A 17,980-nucleotide genomic window follows, 5' to 3' on the forward strand; every position below is an offset into this window, starting at 1 on the left:
GGCACCTCACCTGTGACTATCGATGATACAAATGTCTCAGCAAGAGGCCCAGCAATCACTTCCCTAGCTTCCCACAGAGCTCTAGGGTACACCTGTTCAGGTCCTAGGGATTTATCCACCTTTAACCATTTCAATACATCCAGCACTTCCTCCTCTGTAATATGGACATTTTTCAAGATGTCACCATCTATTTCCCTATATTCTATATCTTCCATGTCCCTTTCTACAGTAAACACTGATGCAAAATACTCATTTAGTATCTCCCCTATCTCCTGTGGCTTCACACAAAGGCCGCCTTGCTGATCTTTGAGGGGTCCTTTCTCTCCCTAGTTACCCTTTTGTCCTTAATGTATTTTAAAAACCCTTTAGATTCTCCTTAACTCTATTTGCCAAAACTATCTCCTGGTTTCCCTCTTAAGTGTACCCCTACTATCTTTATACTCTTCTAAGGATTCAGTCGATCTATCTTATCTATACCTGACATATGCTTCCTTCTTTTTCTTAACCAAAACCTAAATTTCTTTGGTCATGCAGCATTCCCTACACCTACCAGCCTTTCCTTTCACCCAAACAGGAATATATTGTCTCTGGATTCTCATTATCTCATTTTTAAAGGCTTCCCATTTTCTAGCCATCCCTTTACCTGTGAATATCTGCCCCCAATCAGCTTTTGAAAGTTCTTGCCTAATACCATCAAAATTAGCCTTCCTCCAATTAAGAACTTCAACTTTTAGATCTGGTCTATCCTTTCAAAGTCATGGAGTCATAGAGATGTACAGCATGGAAACAGACCCTTCGGTCCAACCCGTCCATGCCGATCAGATGTCCCAACGCAATCTAGTCACACCTGCCAGCACCTGGCCCATATCCCTCCAAACCTTTCCTATTCATATACCCATCCAAATGTTGCGATTGTGTCAGCCTCCACCACTTCCTTTACCTGTGAATATCTGCCCCCAATCAGCTTTCGAAAGTTCTTGCCGAATATCATCAAAATTAGCGTTCCTCCAATTTAGAACTTCAACTTTTAGATCCGGCCTATCCTTTTCCATCACTATTTTAAAACTAATAGAATTATGGTCGCTGGCCCCAACATGCTCCCCCACTGACACCTCAGTCACCTGCCCTGCCTTATTTCCCAAGAGTAGGTCAAGTTTTGTATCTTCTCTAGTGGGCACATCCACATATTGAAACAAAAAATGTATTGAATTCAAATTCCATTATCTGCTACAGTGGGATCCAAATCCCTATCCCCCTCAAGATAATACATCGATCTCTGCATTAAAGTCCTGTGACAATACCACTAGGCCAACACCTCTTCTTAGCAGTTTATTATCTCTGAATATTATTGTTTGCCCCAATTCAAAACCATAACTTATGTCTATTGAAACAAGTACAATCTTTGCAGATGCCATGATTAACAAACTGGCATGGACCAACTGTGACTCTGTTGACTGGACTTTGTTCAGTTGCAGATAGACAGGATAGGTAAGAGGGCATTTGATGTGTTTTCCTTTACTGGTGAGTGCATTGAGTAGAGAAGTTGGGATGTCATGTGGTGGCGGTAAGGATATTGGTTCGGCCACTTTTGGAATACTGCGTTCAGTTCTGGTCTCCCTGCTGTAGGAAGGATGTTCTGAAAGGTTTCAGAAGAGATTTACAAGGACATTGCCAGGGTTGGAGGATTTGAACTATAAGGAGAGGCTGAACAGGCTAGGATTTTTTTCCCTGAAGAGTTGCAGGTTGAGGGGTGACCTTACAGAGGTTTATAAAATCCTGAGGAGCATGGATAAAGTGAATAGCCAAGGTCTTTTCCCAGGGGGAGGGTGTCCAAAACTGGAGGGCATAGGTTTAAGGTGAGAGGGGAAAGACTTAAAAGGGACCTAAGGGGCAACTATTTCATGCAGATGGAGGTGCATATATGGAATGAGCTGCCAGATGAAATGGTGGAGGCTGGTACAATTTCAACATTTAACAGGCATTTGAATGGGTATATGGATTGGAAGAGTTTTGAGGGGTCTGGACAAATGGGACTGGATTAAATTTGGAGATCTAGTGCATGGACCAATTGGATTGAAGTGCCTGTTTCCATGCTGTACAATCCTATGACTCTATGAAGTGCCGGCATCTCAGAAAATCAGCAGTGTCAAGATGATAAGGTTGTAACATCAGCATTTTTTGTGAGCAAGGACCTCGACTGACCATATATAAATCACAGTTTCTTAATTAGGGACTGCAGAATTCACTTAACAATTTCCTACGAATTTAGAATTTGACATTATTGTTCAGAGTTATGAGGAATCATTAATGATTAGAGGAACCTTCAAATTGCACGCTTAATATTATTAATATTGTTTCACCACATTGTGCATTTTATGATGAAAATGTTTATATTTCATATTGTATCATTTGTTTTGCAGTAATTTGTGGTCTAAATAAACGCAAATATCGTCCTGAGAAATGATACAATCCAACCCCTCCCTGTGGCGCTCACATATATACAAAGATTGTTTCTGTCCAACTTGTTGTTAATATCAATATATGTGACATTATATTCCCTGCTTGAACCACACTAATGTGCACACTGCAACCCCCTGGTGTTTTCAGTACATTGTTTAATTCTGAGCTACGAAAGGCTCCAACCTCACAACTCGTCATCCTCGCAGAGAGAGAGAGAGAGAGACGCCCTTTCGAAAGGGATCCTCTTCCGTAACCGGCTGCACGGTGCAGACGCCAGCAAAATGGCACAGAAAAACATGGCAAGGAATCGGAAAGAAAGAAATAGCTGGGGTAAGTCGGCCATATGCCTGTGGCCTTCAGAATATCTCCGATAAAGATTGCAGAACCAGAAATACCCGTACCTTCCCGAAGAAAGGCAGGGGAGGGACTGAGTACAGGAGGTAGGATGCTGTCGCTTGTAGGGATGGGGGGGCATTTAGCCCCCAGTGCTGGTTGATTAGGGCGGCATGAGGGACGGGATTGTCGCCAAAACGCAGCACAAATATTAATAAGGTCGTTACTATTCCTTGAGCACGCCAAATGTTGGTTGCGTTTGGTCTTGTGCATAATTCTTGCAGAAGCCGTACAATGTTATGGAAACCGGCCGGCTCCAGGGGCTGCTTATTCAGACAGGCCCTCAACTGTTAGCCAAATAAATCCAGAAAAGCAGCAAGAATGTTCACAATGTGCGCCACCCAGGCTTGGAGCTGCGAAGGAATTTGCTACTGTGAACGTCCTTATTTCTTCAGTGATTCGCCCTAGGAAATAGTGAAGTGGCTCAGCCTTTTAAAAGGGGTCGGGGGAGAAGATTTTTCTCTCCTCCTTTGCTTCTCCCACCCCGTCATACTTATGGTCCTCAAAAAGCAGACGCTGTTCATCCTATCTTCGTTCTTAGCACTATCTTGCGGAACAACAAAAAAACGATGCAAAGCAAATATCTCCAGACATGTAAGCCTCTACCACCGCCCAGAATTTTTTTTTCGATGAGGACAGGTAGCGCCTTGAGGTCAATTTATTTCTCGTTTTTTCCTGTAACCATTGTGAGTGCTCAATTGTAATACCTGGAAATCACTTTCGACATTAAAACAAATATTGCCTACTTAAAATGCTGTCACATCCACACACTTACAAATGTGACTCGGCACATTTTTCAATTGGTGTATAAAAAAAAGTTGTCAAACTTCTAGAATTCTGGCAAAGATGATCTTTTACTGGATCCATCCAGAATCTCTGAGTGGATCAGGATCTCATGTAATTAAAACATTTGTACTGATTGAATATCTATCTTTTTGCCCCACAGAAACATAATGACTTTATAAATCATATTCCCACTTTTTACATATTCTACTCATATTCCCCCATGTGATAATTTACCCTTTTTACTATCTTTTCTGGTCATACTTGCCTTCCCTTATCTCACCTCAAAGAACTCTCAAATGACCAACCAACATATCTTCCCACTACCCATGTGAATTAATATCATTAAACATTGAAATTGGTTTCTCATCTCAAGCACTGTCCCTTCTCATTGGAGTCTGCTGTCATCACCTCTCCCCTTATCTGAAGGGAAAATATATGACCAACTGCTTTTGTAAACTATAACCCCATTGTCAATCTTTCTTTGCTCTCCACAGTCCTTAAATGTGCCTTCCAAATCTGTGTTGTTTTACCCAGAACTACATGTTTGAATCCCTTAAACTACATTGCTGCTTCTGTTACTGTACTAGAATAGCTCTTATCAAAATTTCAAATAACATCCCATGTGACTGACAAAGGTAAACAATCATTCTTCATCCTCTCAATCTTTGACGTGATTAGCTACACCATTCTCCTCCAACTCCTCTTCAGCATTGTCCGCCTGGTTGGGCTCTCATGGCTGATGTATTCATGGCCAGCCAATCAACTGCATTGTCTTATTGCCAGGCTCCCATTCTATTATATCTGGTGCCCCTGAAGGATTTATCCTACAACTCCATTTGTTTCTCATCTAGATGCTGCCTTGGGAACATCATTGCAAAACATAGTGACAGTTTCCACGTGTGTGTTGTTAGATCCAAAACTACATCGTCATCAGCCCTCTTTACACCATGGTTTTTAAATTGTTAGATGACTTTGTGACAACTGGAAGTTCCTCAAACCACATTTTTGGAACACCAAAAATATTATTTTCAGCCCTGAAATCAGTCTGTAAAATCCATTCCCGAGCCACCTCGTCCATCTCTCTTCCTGGCTACTTTATGAAAATGAGCCAGTCTCATTGTAACTTTGGTGTCATATTGACTCTAGGATGAATTTCCAGTGAAGTATCTGCAATGTCACAATTACCAGTGATTTCTATCTCCATAATATCATCCAACACCAGCCCTGTCTCAGATCCTCTGATGCTCATTACGCCTTTGTTACTTCTTGTCCGGCTTATTTGGATACACTTCTCACATGTTCCAACCTGTGTAAACTTGAGATAATCCAAAATCCTGCTGCTCATGTTCTTTTGCACCAAGTCTTGTTCATTTATTGACCCCGTACTTACTGACACACTGATAGTGGTTCCCAGTTAAGAAATGCCTAAATTTAAAATTCTCATCCTCCTTGTTTTCAAATCGCTCCATGTCGCTCTTCGTCTCACTATCTTTTATCTTCTCCATCACTATAACCCTTCAAGATTTCTGAACTCCTCCCATTATAATATCTCAATTAGTCCTGGTTTTAAGTGTTCCATTGACAGTTGTTCCTTCAGCTACCAAGCCTCCAGGTTTTGAAATTTCCTCCCTAAATCTCTAACTCTCTTTCTTGCCCTAAGATGCTATCTGTTTGACCAACCTTTAATCCTCTACCTTACTATCTTCTTGTGTGGCTCTATACCAAATTTTATTTGAAGTGCTCCTGCAATGCACCTTGTGACGTTTTGTTATAGACAAATTGTCACTGTTGTAAACTATTATAAGACTATTATACACATTTCTTTTGTATTGGAACCTGTGGTAAGCACATACATAGATTGAAGAGCAAAACACTTTCTGCGGAGAAAGGAAGAAAACAGGTGATTAAAACCTAAAACACTCTTGAGCTAGTGGAATTATCTTCTACAAATGTGAAGTACCAAGTAAAGAAGATAATGAAGATATATTTGCAAAATGGTTAGTATAGGAAACGAAAAAAGAGCTGTAGTAAAATATGAAGCATAGGAATGATGAAGCATTAGTAATGGAATAAATAGACTGCATTTGCCAGGAAGAATAATGAAACTAACCCAAAGAACAAAGCTTTTGGAAGATTATTGACAAAGTGATTTGAAAATGTGATAACTATAAGAAATGCAACATTTTCTAAAAGGCAAATGAATCAGAAGCAGGAAAATGCAGAAGATGTGTGGGTTGGAATACAGAGCTGAATATGTTCATCAATTGTTTCATGCTGTGTGATTGACTTCTGTCTATGAAACACAATCTGTAAAATTGATCTCTCCACTTTCCTCATCTGTTTAGGACAAACATCCATTCATCTCTTCTTTTAGCATTCCCTCATCAAATAAGGCAAAATCTACTTGATACCTGTTGGGTGAACAACATTTTACGAAACAAGGAATGGACAGTTGATGCAGTTAAAGCAAGAGAAGGGAATGAAGGGAGTTGTCTCCATTAGAGAGCACTGAATTGTGATGACTCAGTGCCTTAGCGCCTTGATCAAGTGGGTCCAGCTATTTTGTTATGAATATTAGTAGGAGGATCATTTCAGTGTTCACTTGAAACCTCTCCCCTGACCAGACTTGTGTATTTCATATGTCTCTTTGGTTCACCAAGACTGTAGTAACTTCCTGGAAACTGATTCATTTGATTTTGAATTGAATATTGTTTTTTGGTAAGAAAATGAACTGGTGTGAAGAAGACAGAGCGGGGAGAAAGTGAAGATAAGTGTCAGTAAATTAATGACGTAGCTGGGTTCTGTTGTCTAAAAATAATCACATCCACATTCCAACACATTCCTGAGGGAATGTTGCATTATTTGATATGCTATCTTTAAGACATGTGAAACTGACATCCATTCCATCTATTCAAGTGGGCTTTAAAGATCTCATGGTATTATTCAAAGAAAAGCAGGAAGTTTCCCAGTTGATCAGGCCAAGATTGCTCCCTTTAGTGAAGCTTTTGAAGAAGTCGATTACATTTGTGGCATTTTGGTGCAGAATATCTGTCATATTTTTCTTTGTAACAGTATGGAATATCAAAAGTAATTAGGTATTTGAAGAAATTTGAAACATTTCAACAATATGACAACATGCTACAGTACATACAGGTATTTATTTCATCCAGAAAGCTAATGTTCCAGTTCAAGTGCCAATTGCATCAGGAATGTTATGATGCAGTAGCAGTTTTTCACTGATGAGCAGTAAAAAATAAGTAGTAGTTGTGCTGTCTTTATGTCTCAAAGTTCAAAACAGCTGGGAACAAAACTGAAAATGCAGTTTAGACAAGTTAGCATTTTGGATATGGGTACCTTTATTGTTGTCAGGTTGGAACTTGAAACATTAGTAAATCTGTTCTCTGCACAGATGCTAACTGACTCACTGTTTTAAAAAATTCTCAAGGTCAGGTTCGTAGGAGAGTAGTCTGACACAGAACAAACGACCAAGAGGCGAGTCTGCTAGAATATGGGCATTTTATTCCCCGCAGCGTCGCCACAACAAGGTTTCATACAACGGGTCTGGCTTATACTCACTCTACATGTTACCGGAACTGGGAGCCGTCAGTTCTCGTAGAGCGGTTGCAAACAACCCACGCTCGGCGGTTAAACGTAACCCCGGAGCAGACTCACCGAACTGGAGACTTTTCCAGCTGATATACTCTTTTCCAGATATAAACATTCATGTGAACAGCAGAGCAAGGCTAAAAAACACATTCCATTCTGGTTACATACAGATAAGAAGATTCACACGGGACTAAGCAACACCTCCATTCCGGTTAGATTCACACATGTATTGGGTCATAATTTTTAACCGTTTCACCACACTCACTAAGTGGAATTTAATATTGGAGACAGGGTTCTTGCCTGTTAGCTGGAGAACTAGCCAGATCCCTACGTATTCTACCCTGGGGAAAGCATACCTGATTAAGTACCCATCAGATGCTTAATTAGCCAATGTTGGTCCTTCCCTGGGAAGTGGACCCAGTGGCTAAATGCCACCCACTAAGAGCTTCTGGCCAAGAAGAGTCTGGCAACTTTCCATTGTCCAACAGAACTACCAGGAGCAGGTGGAGCTGTCTGGAATACACCCACTGGAGGCCTAGGATTGCTGAAGATTGGGGGCGAGATAGGAGGAGGAGAGAGAGAAGGGGATTTGAAGAAAAAGCACATAAGGTGCCTCTGAGCAGCATTACCCTTCACAATTTTATATTCTGTGTGGGGCTGGAAGGGGGCATTAAACTCCACCGTCCATATTTTCACCGTTTTCTGCTGTTGTTGCAAAGTTTTACCATCTGCTGTATTTAGCTCTTCATATCAGGAAGTTTGATTTTCATAATGGATTTTCAAATAGATTATCATTTCAGTAGTCAGAAATGTACTGTTTTACCCATGAGATGATCATTTTTCACTTATCCAAAAACTTCCACATTGAAAATTTTCTTGGAAGCCTGTCAATCGGCAGAAGCAACAATCTGACAAACACTTCGCTTCAGGTCCAAAGTACTGTCATAACTCACATTACAGAACATAGCTATAGCTAGCTACTTAAACACAAAATACAAAGGGAACAAAACCATTTTACTTCGAAACATAGAAACTAGTAGCAGGGTGGCACGGTGGCTCAGTGGTTAGCACTGCTGCCTCACAGCACCAGGGTCCCAGGTTTGATTCCAGCCTCGGGTGACTGTGTGGAGTTTGCACATTCTCCCCATGTCTGCGTGAGTTTACTCCGGGTGCTCCGGTTTCCTCCCACAGTCCAAAGATGTGCCAGCCAGGTGAATTGGCCATGCTAAATTGCCCATAGTGTTAGGTGCATTAGTCAGAGGGAAATGGGCCTGGGTGGGTTACTCTTCGGAGGGTTGGTGTGGACTGGTTGGGCCCAAGGGTCGATTTCCACTCTGTAGGTAACCTAATCTAATCTAATCAAAATAGACCATTGAACCCTTTGAACCTTTTGTCGCATTCAGTCTGATCGTGGCTGAACCTTTACGTCAATGCTATATTCCCACTTTCTCCCCTTGCCACTTGATGCCTTTAAAATCTAAATCTAAAAATGTATCTGTCCTTTTTGAATAGATTTAGTGTCTTGGCTCCACAGCTTTTTGTGGTAGAGAATTCCATTTGTTCACAACGTTTTCCTCATCTCAGTCCTAAATGACCTGGATTCTGAGATTGTGCCGCTTAGTTTAGGCTACTCAACCAGCAAGAACATCCTTTCTGCATCTGGACTGTTCAGCCCTGTAATACATTTCAATCTGTTCACCTTAATCCTGCTAAATTCCAGTCCCAGTTCAACCAATCTTTCCTCACAGGGCAATCCTCCCATCCCCAGTTTCAGCCCAGTGATTCTCTGCTGCATTTCCTTTATGGCAAGCATATCTTTTCTGAGGTGGGGACATCAAAACTCTTAAATTATATAGCAACATCCAAATCAAAACCATCAAAATAAACATCTGGATAAAGGGTCACCCAGTTCTAATGGAGGTTGATACTGGCATGGGTGTATCGGTAATTATAGAACTAGTCTTTAACAAAATTCATTTGGGACTCCAACCCTTAAGTTTGCTTAAGACTTTGGCTAGACTGAGAACCTGTACTGGGGAACCATTACAGATTAAGGGTACAGCTTTGGTTCCGGTCTTGAATGAGAAGCAGTTGGTTCAGTTACCACTTACTGCAGTAAAAAGCTTGGGCCTAAGCCTGATGGGATGAAATTGATTGAGAAAGATTCACCTTGATGGGCTCAACATTCTTTGATTTGAAAATAGCTGCCTGAGTGAAGTCCTAATTAAATACCTGGAAGTTTTTCAGGAAGGTCTAGGGACTATCAAAGGAGGCAAGGCCACTTTGCATATTGGACCAAGAAGCAATTCCACAATTCTGCAAGGCCATGTGCCTTACTTGCAAAGGGAGACACAGAAACCAGGAGGCTGGAAAGTGAAGGGTCATCATACCAGTACAGTTTGCAGAATGAGCAGCATTGGTCGTACTGATTGTAATGTCCAATGTGTTATTTTTTCTTTGTGGGGATTTTAAACAAACAGTAAAATGCTTCTCACAGCTGGATAAATACCCAATCCCTCGTCTATAAGACCTATATGCACAGTTGGTAGAGGGCTGTCCTTCACAAAGCTGGACATGAGCCATATGTACTTGCAATTGTGGTTAGATGAGGATTCCCAGAAGTATGCTACAATTAATACCCATAAGGGTTTGTACCAATATATGAGACTGCCTTTTGAGTATCATCAGCCTGTGCCATTTTTCCAGTGGACAATGGAGAACATTTTACACAGTCCACCCCAGGTTGCCATTTATCTGCACAGCATGCTAAAAACAAGGAAGACTAATAAAGAGCACTTAGAGAACTCAGACATCGTCCTTAGACATTTCTCCAAGTCAGATGTATGCCATAGAAGGAAAATTGTGAGCTCCAGGTACCCCAAGTGACCGATTTGGCTACAGAATTGACAAGACAAGGTTACACTCTATGGAAGATAAAGTGAAAGCAATCAAAGGTGCCCTGGCTCACTCTGGAGCTTAGGTCTTTCCTTGGATTGTGAAATATTACAAAAAGTTCATATGTAACTGGCCTGTGTCCTGGCACTCTTACCTCTGCTATTGAAAAAGGGTGAACCTTAGAAATGTTCTTGTAGCCTTTAGAGAAGTGAAGAAGTAGCTATCATCATCTAAGATGTTGGCACACTTGATCCCAAGCAACATCTAATGCTGACACGTGATATCTTTCTGTATGGTATCAGGCTAGTGTTGGCTTACAGATGACACAATGGAGGTGAGCACCCAGTAGCAAATGCTCCTCAGAATTTGGCTGATGCAGAGCACAAACATGTCCAGATTGAGAAGGAAAGTTTGGCAGTGATCTTTGGTGTAAGAAGGTTACACCAGTACCTTTACGGCTGTAATTTCATAATAGTAACAGGCCACAAATTTCTTATTGGGTACTCAGAGGACAGGACTGTGCTGGCCATAATTTCAGGTTAAATTCAGCAGTGGGCTCTCATTCTAAGTGTACGTAATTACAAGTTGGAACACTGTTCATTTGGGAGGCCAAGTAACCAATGCAGGTGCCTTGACCTGCCTGCTGCTGGCAGATATACCATTGGTGATGCCACCACTGGAAGAGTCTGTTTTGGCTTTAAATTTTCTGGACACTCTTCCAGTCACCTCTGACAATACCAGCCTATGGATGCAAAAAGATTCAGTCCTGGTGGTGATGAAACTAGAACTGAAACCTTTCTGGACCTGATGAGACCAGATCACCATAGAGGGTGGCATGTTATGAGGAGCAAGAATGATTGTCCTGAGCAAAGGTCACTGTCAGGTGCTGGCTGAACTCCACCAGGGCATTCAGGGGTATCCAAAATGAAGTTGTTGGTGAAAAGTTATGTCTGGTGTCCAGGGTTGGATGCAGACCTACCTGCATTGGTGGGGCAGTGTCCAGAGTGCCAACAAGGACAAAAATTACTGCCAACAGCTTCGTGGGAATGGCCAGGTAAACCTTGAACCTGATTACATCTTAACTATGCTTGTCTGTTCGTGCGCCCAACATTCTTAGTCATTGTGGACTCCAACTCAAAGAGGCTGAAATGACGGTCCTGAAGAAGCATGTGGACCACATGAAAGCTACAAACTCGTAAACGTGACATGAATAAAACATACCCAGCCCCTCAGAACAGCCAGAAAGACTGTCAGAACCCATGGGTTCTCCCCTTCATCTAGTGTTAAAGAAGTCTCAGAGTTTCAGATGGACATGGCAGATGTTTCTTCTTCACACCAGTTCTTTTTCTTACCAAAATACAATATTCAATTCAAAATCAAATGAATCAGTTGGGAATGGCCGGGTAAACCTTGAACCTGATTACATCTTAACTATGCTTGTCTGTTCGTGCGCCCAACATTCTTAGTCATTGTGGACTCCCACTCAAAGAGGCTGAAATGACGGTCCTGAAGAAGCATGTGGACCACATGAAAGCTGCAAACTCGTAAACGTGACATGAATAAAACATACCCAGCCCCTCAGAACAGCCAGAAAGACTGTCAGAACCCATTGGATCTCCCCTTCATCTAGTGTTAAAGAAGTCTCAGAGTTTCAGATGGACATGGCAGATGTTGCATTGTCAGTGCCTTTACTACTCTGAAGTAGAGGGTGAATTGCTTCTGAGATGCGCCGGGTGCAAGAGGCAGGCTACAGTCCTATACACACCAGCCGTGTCAGAGTCTGAGTTAGAGGAACCGGACCCAGTGTGAAAGAGTAGAGGCTGAAAGAAAATAACAGGCCTGCGCCCCTGGACTGGGTGGGGGGGGGGGGGGGGGGAGGTGGGGGGAACGTAGCGATTGCAATGCGGTCAGCCGGGTGGACATTATAGAACACAAGTAGTCTCATTGGGGCTGTTAACTGGGTCCAGTCACGGAGCCCTGACTGACAGATTTAAACAAGGGTGTCTGGGCCTGTCCAGGCTGGCAGTAAACAGGTCTAGGCAGCCGGCCATGGGTGTCCTTGGTGAGGGAGCATGCGATGTTTACCAATGCTCTCGATGCCTTTAGAGAGAGGTGGGCAATGGGGGGAGGGGTTGGAGTTGGAGTGCTATATTTCGCCCTCCAGTTCTATTTAGATGTAATCCTTACCCTGTCCCTTCACTTTCTCCACATAAGCATTGCTCTTATCGGACTTTGTTTGTTACTGGTTCACTGGCCGCATTGGTGTTTTTCCTGATGGTGGAAGTATTGAATAACATCATTGTCACAATGGTGATTTTACGGAGACAAAAAATAAAACCTAAATGGAAATGTGAGATGTTCATTCTCTCTCTCTCTCTCTCAACACGTGCTGTGATGTTGTAGCAAGTCTTCTCTAATATTATGCATCATTTTCCATTGCAATAAAGGCTGGTATTCCATTTGCCTTCCTAATTACTTTCTGTACCTGCGTGTGTGTATTTGTGATTCATTCATGCACTTGAGTACTCAGATCTCTCTATGTCACAGCATTCTGTAGTTTCGCTCTATTTAAATAATAGCTTGCATTTCTATTCTTCCTACCAAAGCGGACAACCTCACATTTTCCCACATTATACAACCTGCCAATATTTCACCCATCCTCTCAATCTGTATCTTGTTGCAAACTCTTTGTGTTTTTCTCACGACTTGGTTCCAACCTATCTTTGTCAGCAAGTTGGGGTATGACTTATTTAGTCCCTTCATCTTTGCCATAAATATAATTCGTAAGTCATTGAAGCCTCAGCATGGATCCCTGTGTCAGTTCAGAAGTGACAACCTGAAACTCACCCATTTATCCCAGCATTGTTTCTTGTTAGTTTACCATGCTCTATGTTGATAATATATCACACCCAAAACCATGAGCTTTTGCTTTGAGTAGTAACCATACCCAATGCCTTTTGGAAATTCAACTATACTCAGCTTGCTAGTTCTGTACCTAATGATGATAGCAGCATGGTGAAAAAGTAATTCTCCTGCCTCAATAGGATGCAATCACTGAGCTGCAGGCACCATTCGTGGCCCCAGAGGTAGCTAACTTGTCACTAAAGGGACAGCAAAATTATCCAAGTCACTTAATAGTGAGGGAAGGTAATCTATAGAAGGCAAGTAGATTCAGTGATGAGCTAGGAGATGATGCTGCAATCATTTACTGCCAATGTTGTGATGGGACCTTAAACTGGTATTAGGTCCTTGCCTTATGCACTCGTTGGATTCAGTGACAGTTAACATGTGCACACTGTGGACATCTAATGAGGAACTTTGACTGATACGTTGGACATTTGTGTGGGGGCACTGTGTGTTGGGTGAATATCCCATAGATCTTCTCCCACCTCCTTCTGATCAAATTCAAGGTGGGAAGGCTTACAAGTGGTCTTCCCAAGCAGAGTTAAAAATCACACAAACCAGGTTATAGTCCTACAGGTTTATTTGGAAGCACTAGCTTTCGGACCGCTGCTTCTTCAGGTGGTTGTGGAGTATAAGATCATAAGACAAAGAATTTATTGCAAAAGTTAACAGTGTGATGTAACTGAAATTATATATTGAAAAAGACCTGGATTGTTTATTAATTCTCTCAATGCAGAGTCCACTTGATGTCCTTAAATGGGAGACAACATTGAGAGAGCTGTCCAGCAAACTCTTTCAAGTGTGTTATTTGCCTCTTGAGATGGGATCCCTCATTCCCTCCCTCACTAGTGAACCCTTCCCAGTGATCCCCATCCTGGTTTTGCTCATATCTTCCCAGGGATGCAAGAGGAATCCCTGATGAAGGCCCCAGGATGACACTCTAACTGGAGTGTACCCAGCTTCTGATTAGCTTACATTCTTGGGAGTGGAAGTTTTGCCCTACTGGGAACGTAATCAGATGGGGGGCCTGGCCCAGCTCAAGTAAATATCTGATAAAAATGTCATAGTGTTGAGTCTATTGGAGGAAAAACAGTGCAGGGTTCCTGATGGTTATCAACTGATTAGAGAGATTTCTGTCACCCACAGTAAATAAAGCCATTGTGCCCATCTGAACAAATAAAATACAGATTTTCACTAAGAAATGTCTAAAAGGAGTTTGTTCTAAAACACTAATTATTAACTGTATAAATATTTTTATACAGATATTTTAAGTATATGCAATAATTTTATGGTCCCTGCAGGCAGAAAGGATCCAGAAAATACCCTGAGTGTCTTGCCTATCACTTAGTTGCCCACCCCCAAATGACAGTGATTTGATGGGCTGTGAACAAGGCCTCAGTCAGCTGGCCTGCTTGTCCTCATGCCAGTTGAAGCCTTCCTGTCTGACCATTATCTTTTGGCTAGAGGAAGGAGGTCAGTGATGGATGCTAAGCCTGCTTATGCCTCTGCTGACAGAGATGCTGTGCTTCCTTCATCAGCCTCCTTTTCTAACAGGAGGCCCCTCTCCAATGTCTAAATATGAATAATATTTATGTAAGATGTTCATTTCAAATAAAAAAAAAGCTGATCCCATAATGCAATGAGGGGTTGAAGTATTCACTTGGCGCAAATACTTTTCCAATTTCAGTTGTGTCTTTTTGGAAGTTCAACATCCAAAATGTGTATTAAATGTGTATTAAATAGAGTAAGTGAACTATTTTATTAATGTTTTTAAAACTTTGACTGTAGGCGGATTTTCGGAGGGAAGCTTCAATTGGACATCAGAAGATGAAACTGTGCAGCAAGCCAGACCAGTTCAGATTCTTGTTGTTAATGATGACCATACTTTTGAACTGGATGAAACAGCTCTGAACAAAATCCTTCTCTCAGAAGAAGTTAGAGATCGGGAAGTGGTTGCCTTATCTGTTGCTGGTGCCTTCAGGAAAGGAAAATCATTTCTTATGGACTTCATGTTGAGATATATGTACAGTCAGGTAAAGTAAGAATAACATAATCTCACATTAACATTTGTCATTGTTAACATAGGGGGAACAATGACATTGTAATAATGTCACTGGAGTAGTAATCCAGAAGCTCACCCTTATCTTCTGGGGGACATCGGTCAAATACCACCATGGCAGATAGTGAAATTTGAATTCAATAAAAAAGAAATTGGAATTAATAGCTAGTCTAATCACAATCATGTAACCAATTTCAGTTGTTATAAAAGCTCATCTGATTCACTAATGTCTTTTATAGAAGGAAATATGTTGTCCTTACCTGATCTGGCATAGATGTGACTTCAGACTTTCAACAATGTGGTGGACTCATAGCTAGCCTCTGAAATGGCCTAGCAAGCCACTCATGAGCAGCAAATAAGTAACACTACATTCTATGCACACATTTCAAAATTTTTAAGCTCCTGCACTCCCCTCACCTTTTTACTGGTTTCATGATGAAACCTCACCTGTGAAGATATTGGGTGTGTCTCCAAGTGAGAAAAAAATGTTGGTAACTATAGAAAAGACAGAAGTTCAGGAAGAGGAATGATAGCTGTTGCAAGAATTCTAAGACTAAGAAAAAAGAAAGCAAAACAAAAATGCTGGAACTTGTGAAGCAGAATAGATTTAACAGTGTAATTTAACCCATATTTAAATGTTTATGGACAATAAAAGAACCATAACCATGAGAAATGAATTACATTTTTACAGCCAAGATACTGACTAAAAATCACATTATTTCATACATTCAGTACTAAATTCTATACTTTGAGCAGTAATCTGTATGGAATACATACCAACCACAACAATTATCAGAAGTTGAAATTATTACATATCACTTATTGTAGTTTACCGTGTCAGTTCCAGTAATGTCAGATGTACAGCTGATATGTACATAGTAACAGTAATTTGTTGCAATTATTTGGTTAATTATCCAATTCTAGGAGCTGACTTGTCACAATAATAAAACATAAGTAATAAAAGTAAACTCTTGTACATTCTCAGAATGCTATGTCTTTTCTAATATACACAAGCAGAAATGAATCCCTCAGTTAAAGAATTCAAATTACTGGATCAAGTATATGTGCAAATCATTGAACTATGATTCCCATAGTTTGGTAAATTTGTATCCCATTTTTAAAAATAAATTTATTTTCTTCTATGTATCCTTTACACAATCATGTTATGTAGAAAACTGTAGTCTCCTTGATGTGGTCGACTCAACTTATTGAAAAAGACTAACTGTCTTTTATCCAACTGAAAGCACTGATTCAGCTGTAATATAGTGTTGAGGTTAGTGGCAGTCAGACAGAATTTTGCCTACTTATCCATCTTTCATGTCTGAGTCGACATGAAGTCGGGCTATTCAGCCATAAGAGCGCCACACACAGCGCAGATACATATAAACTTTGCTTTGGAATCTCTGGATAGGAGTTAGTAGAAAATAATGTTACAGAGTTCAGGCACAGTGAGGTCAATTATATTGTAACACAGTACAGACCAGAGATCAAGAATGGGTTCTTTAGCTTACTACCAAATAATGATGTGCACTTGTCCAATAAGCCATTTAAGATTTTTTAAATAGCCATAATTTAATGTGGATGGAATTACAAGCATTTACAGATACTTTAAAGGAAGCAGAATATGGGATGGATTGCATAAACAATGCAAAGTCTCAAAAATGGAAGGGTTAGGTAGGAAAAGCCAGGTTTATCTATTCTCAGTATTTTATTGTTCTAAATACTATTCATCCTTTATATACTATTAGAATAGATTCATCAACTTGATGTAGGAAATAAATTACTTAGCCAGCAGAACGCGAGTACTTTTACTGTCAAAATAGAAACGTGTTGTGTGTTCTTCTTCCAGAATAATAAACTGCATTTTTTTTCTGAAGGGGGCAGATATCGTGGAAACTGAGATGACAAAGATTAGGAAATAGGCTGTCAAAATTAAGTAAACAGCTTATGCCCAGTTACTTGAATTTCTAACATTGCAGTTGTAATGAACTGCATAGAATATTTAAAATTCCTGTTTGCATTGCAATATTTAATCTCTGATGACATATGAATATAGATGAAGTTAGGATTAAGAAACAGTTTTTCCTTTAGTAGCCTAACTCTTACATCAAAACTTCAACTCTGATTTGTTAACAATCTCAAATGTTTAAGCCACAATTGTTCAGCTAACAAATTACTTCAAACTCTTAACAATCATTCAGTTTCTGAAAATTAATTTTTATTGTTGTTCTCTAATACTTTTTTGCGTTGAATTAAAATAAAAATCTTAATGTTATTGAGATCACTTAAGTGTTTCATTAACCTTGAGGTACACCTTTAGGAATTTTCTTCCCCAGATATTGAATGTCAAGCTTCTTTATTCTTATCTCATAATTTACCAACTTCAGCATATTGTCCTTTCCGTATTCTTTCCAATTCTTGGTTTCTTTTGTGTTGAACTGATTAAACAATTAATATGGTATGCTTTACTGTGGCCTGACTAATGCATTGCAAAGTCTGAGGAAGGATTGTGTAGATTTATGTTTTACAATTCTGGCTGCATATCAAAGTATTCTGTTCATTTTTTCATCCTAGTGTTGATCCATCCAATTGGCAAATGAAAGTTAATGTTAGCCCCAGGTCACTTTCTAGGAGAAAGTGAGGACTGCAGATGCTGGAGATCAGAGCTGAAAGTTTGTTGCTGGAAAAGCGCAGCAGGTCAGGCAGCATCCAAAGAACAGGAGAATCGACGTTTCGGGCATAAGCCCTTCTGCAGGAATGAGGAAAGTGTGTCCAGCAGGCTAAGATAAAAGGTAGGGAGGAGGGACTTGGGGGAGGGGCATTGGAAATGCGATAGGTGGAGGGAGGTCAAGGTGAGGGTGATAGGCCGGAGTGGGG

General features: G+C 40.7%; 1 protein-coding gene across 2 annotated transcripts in view; it reads left to right on the forward strand.

Moving 5' to 3' along the window:
* Positions 1 to 2,336: 2,336 nt before the first annotated feature.
* The window catches only part of atl1 (atlastin GTPase 1), a 64,388-nt gene continuing 48,744 nt past the window's right edge, over positions 2,337 to 17,980 (forward strand). The window contains exons 1-2 of one of the 2 annotated variants that reach the window (XM_043697616.1): positions 2,337 to 2,790; positions 14,833 to 15,077. In XM_043697616.1, coding sequence (XP_043553551.1) covers positions 2,742 to 2,790; positions 14,833 to 15,077 — 294 coding nt within the window. In that variant the 5' untranslated portion in view covers positions 2,337 to 2,741. The remainder of the gene's footprint in view (positions 2,791 to 14,832; positions 15,078 to 17,980) is intronic. The other variant, XM_043697615.1, reaches the window with a different exon arrangement.

The sequence above is a fragment of the Chiloscyllium plagiosum genome, chromosome 10, assembly GCF_004010195.1.
Source record: "Chiloscyllium plagiosum isolate BGI_BamShark_2017 chromosome 10, ASM401019v2, whole genome shotgun sequence".
In the NCBI taxonomy this organism is placed as follows: domain Eukaryota; kingdom Metazoa; phylum Chordata; class Chondrichthyes; order Orectolobiformes; family Hemiscylliidae; genus Chiloscyllium; species Chiloscyllium plagiosum.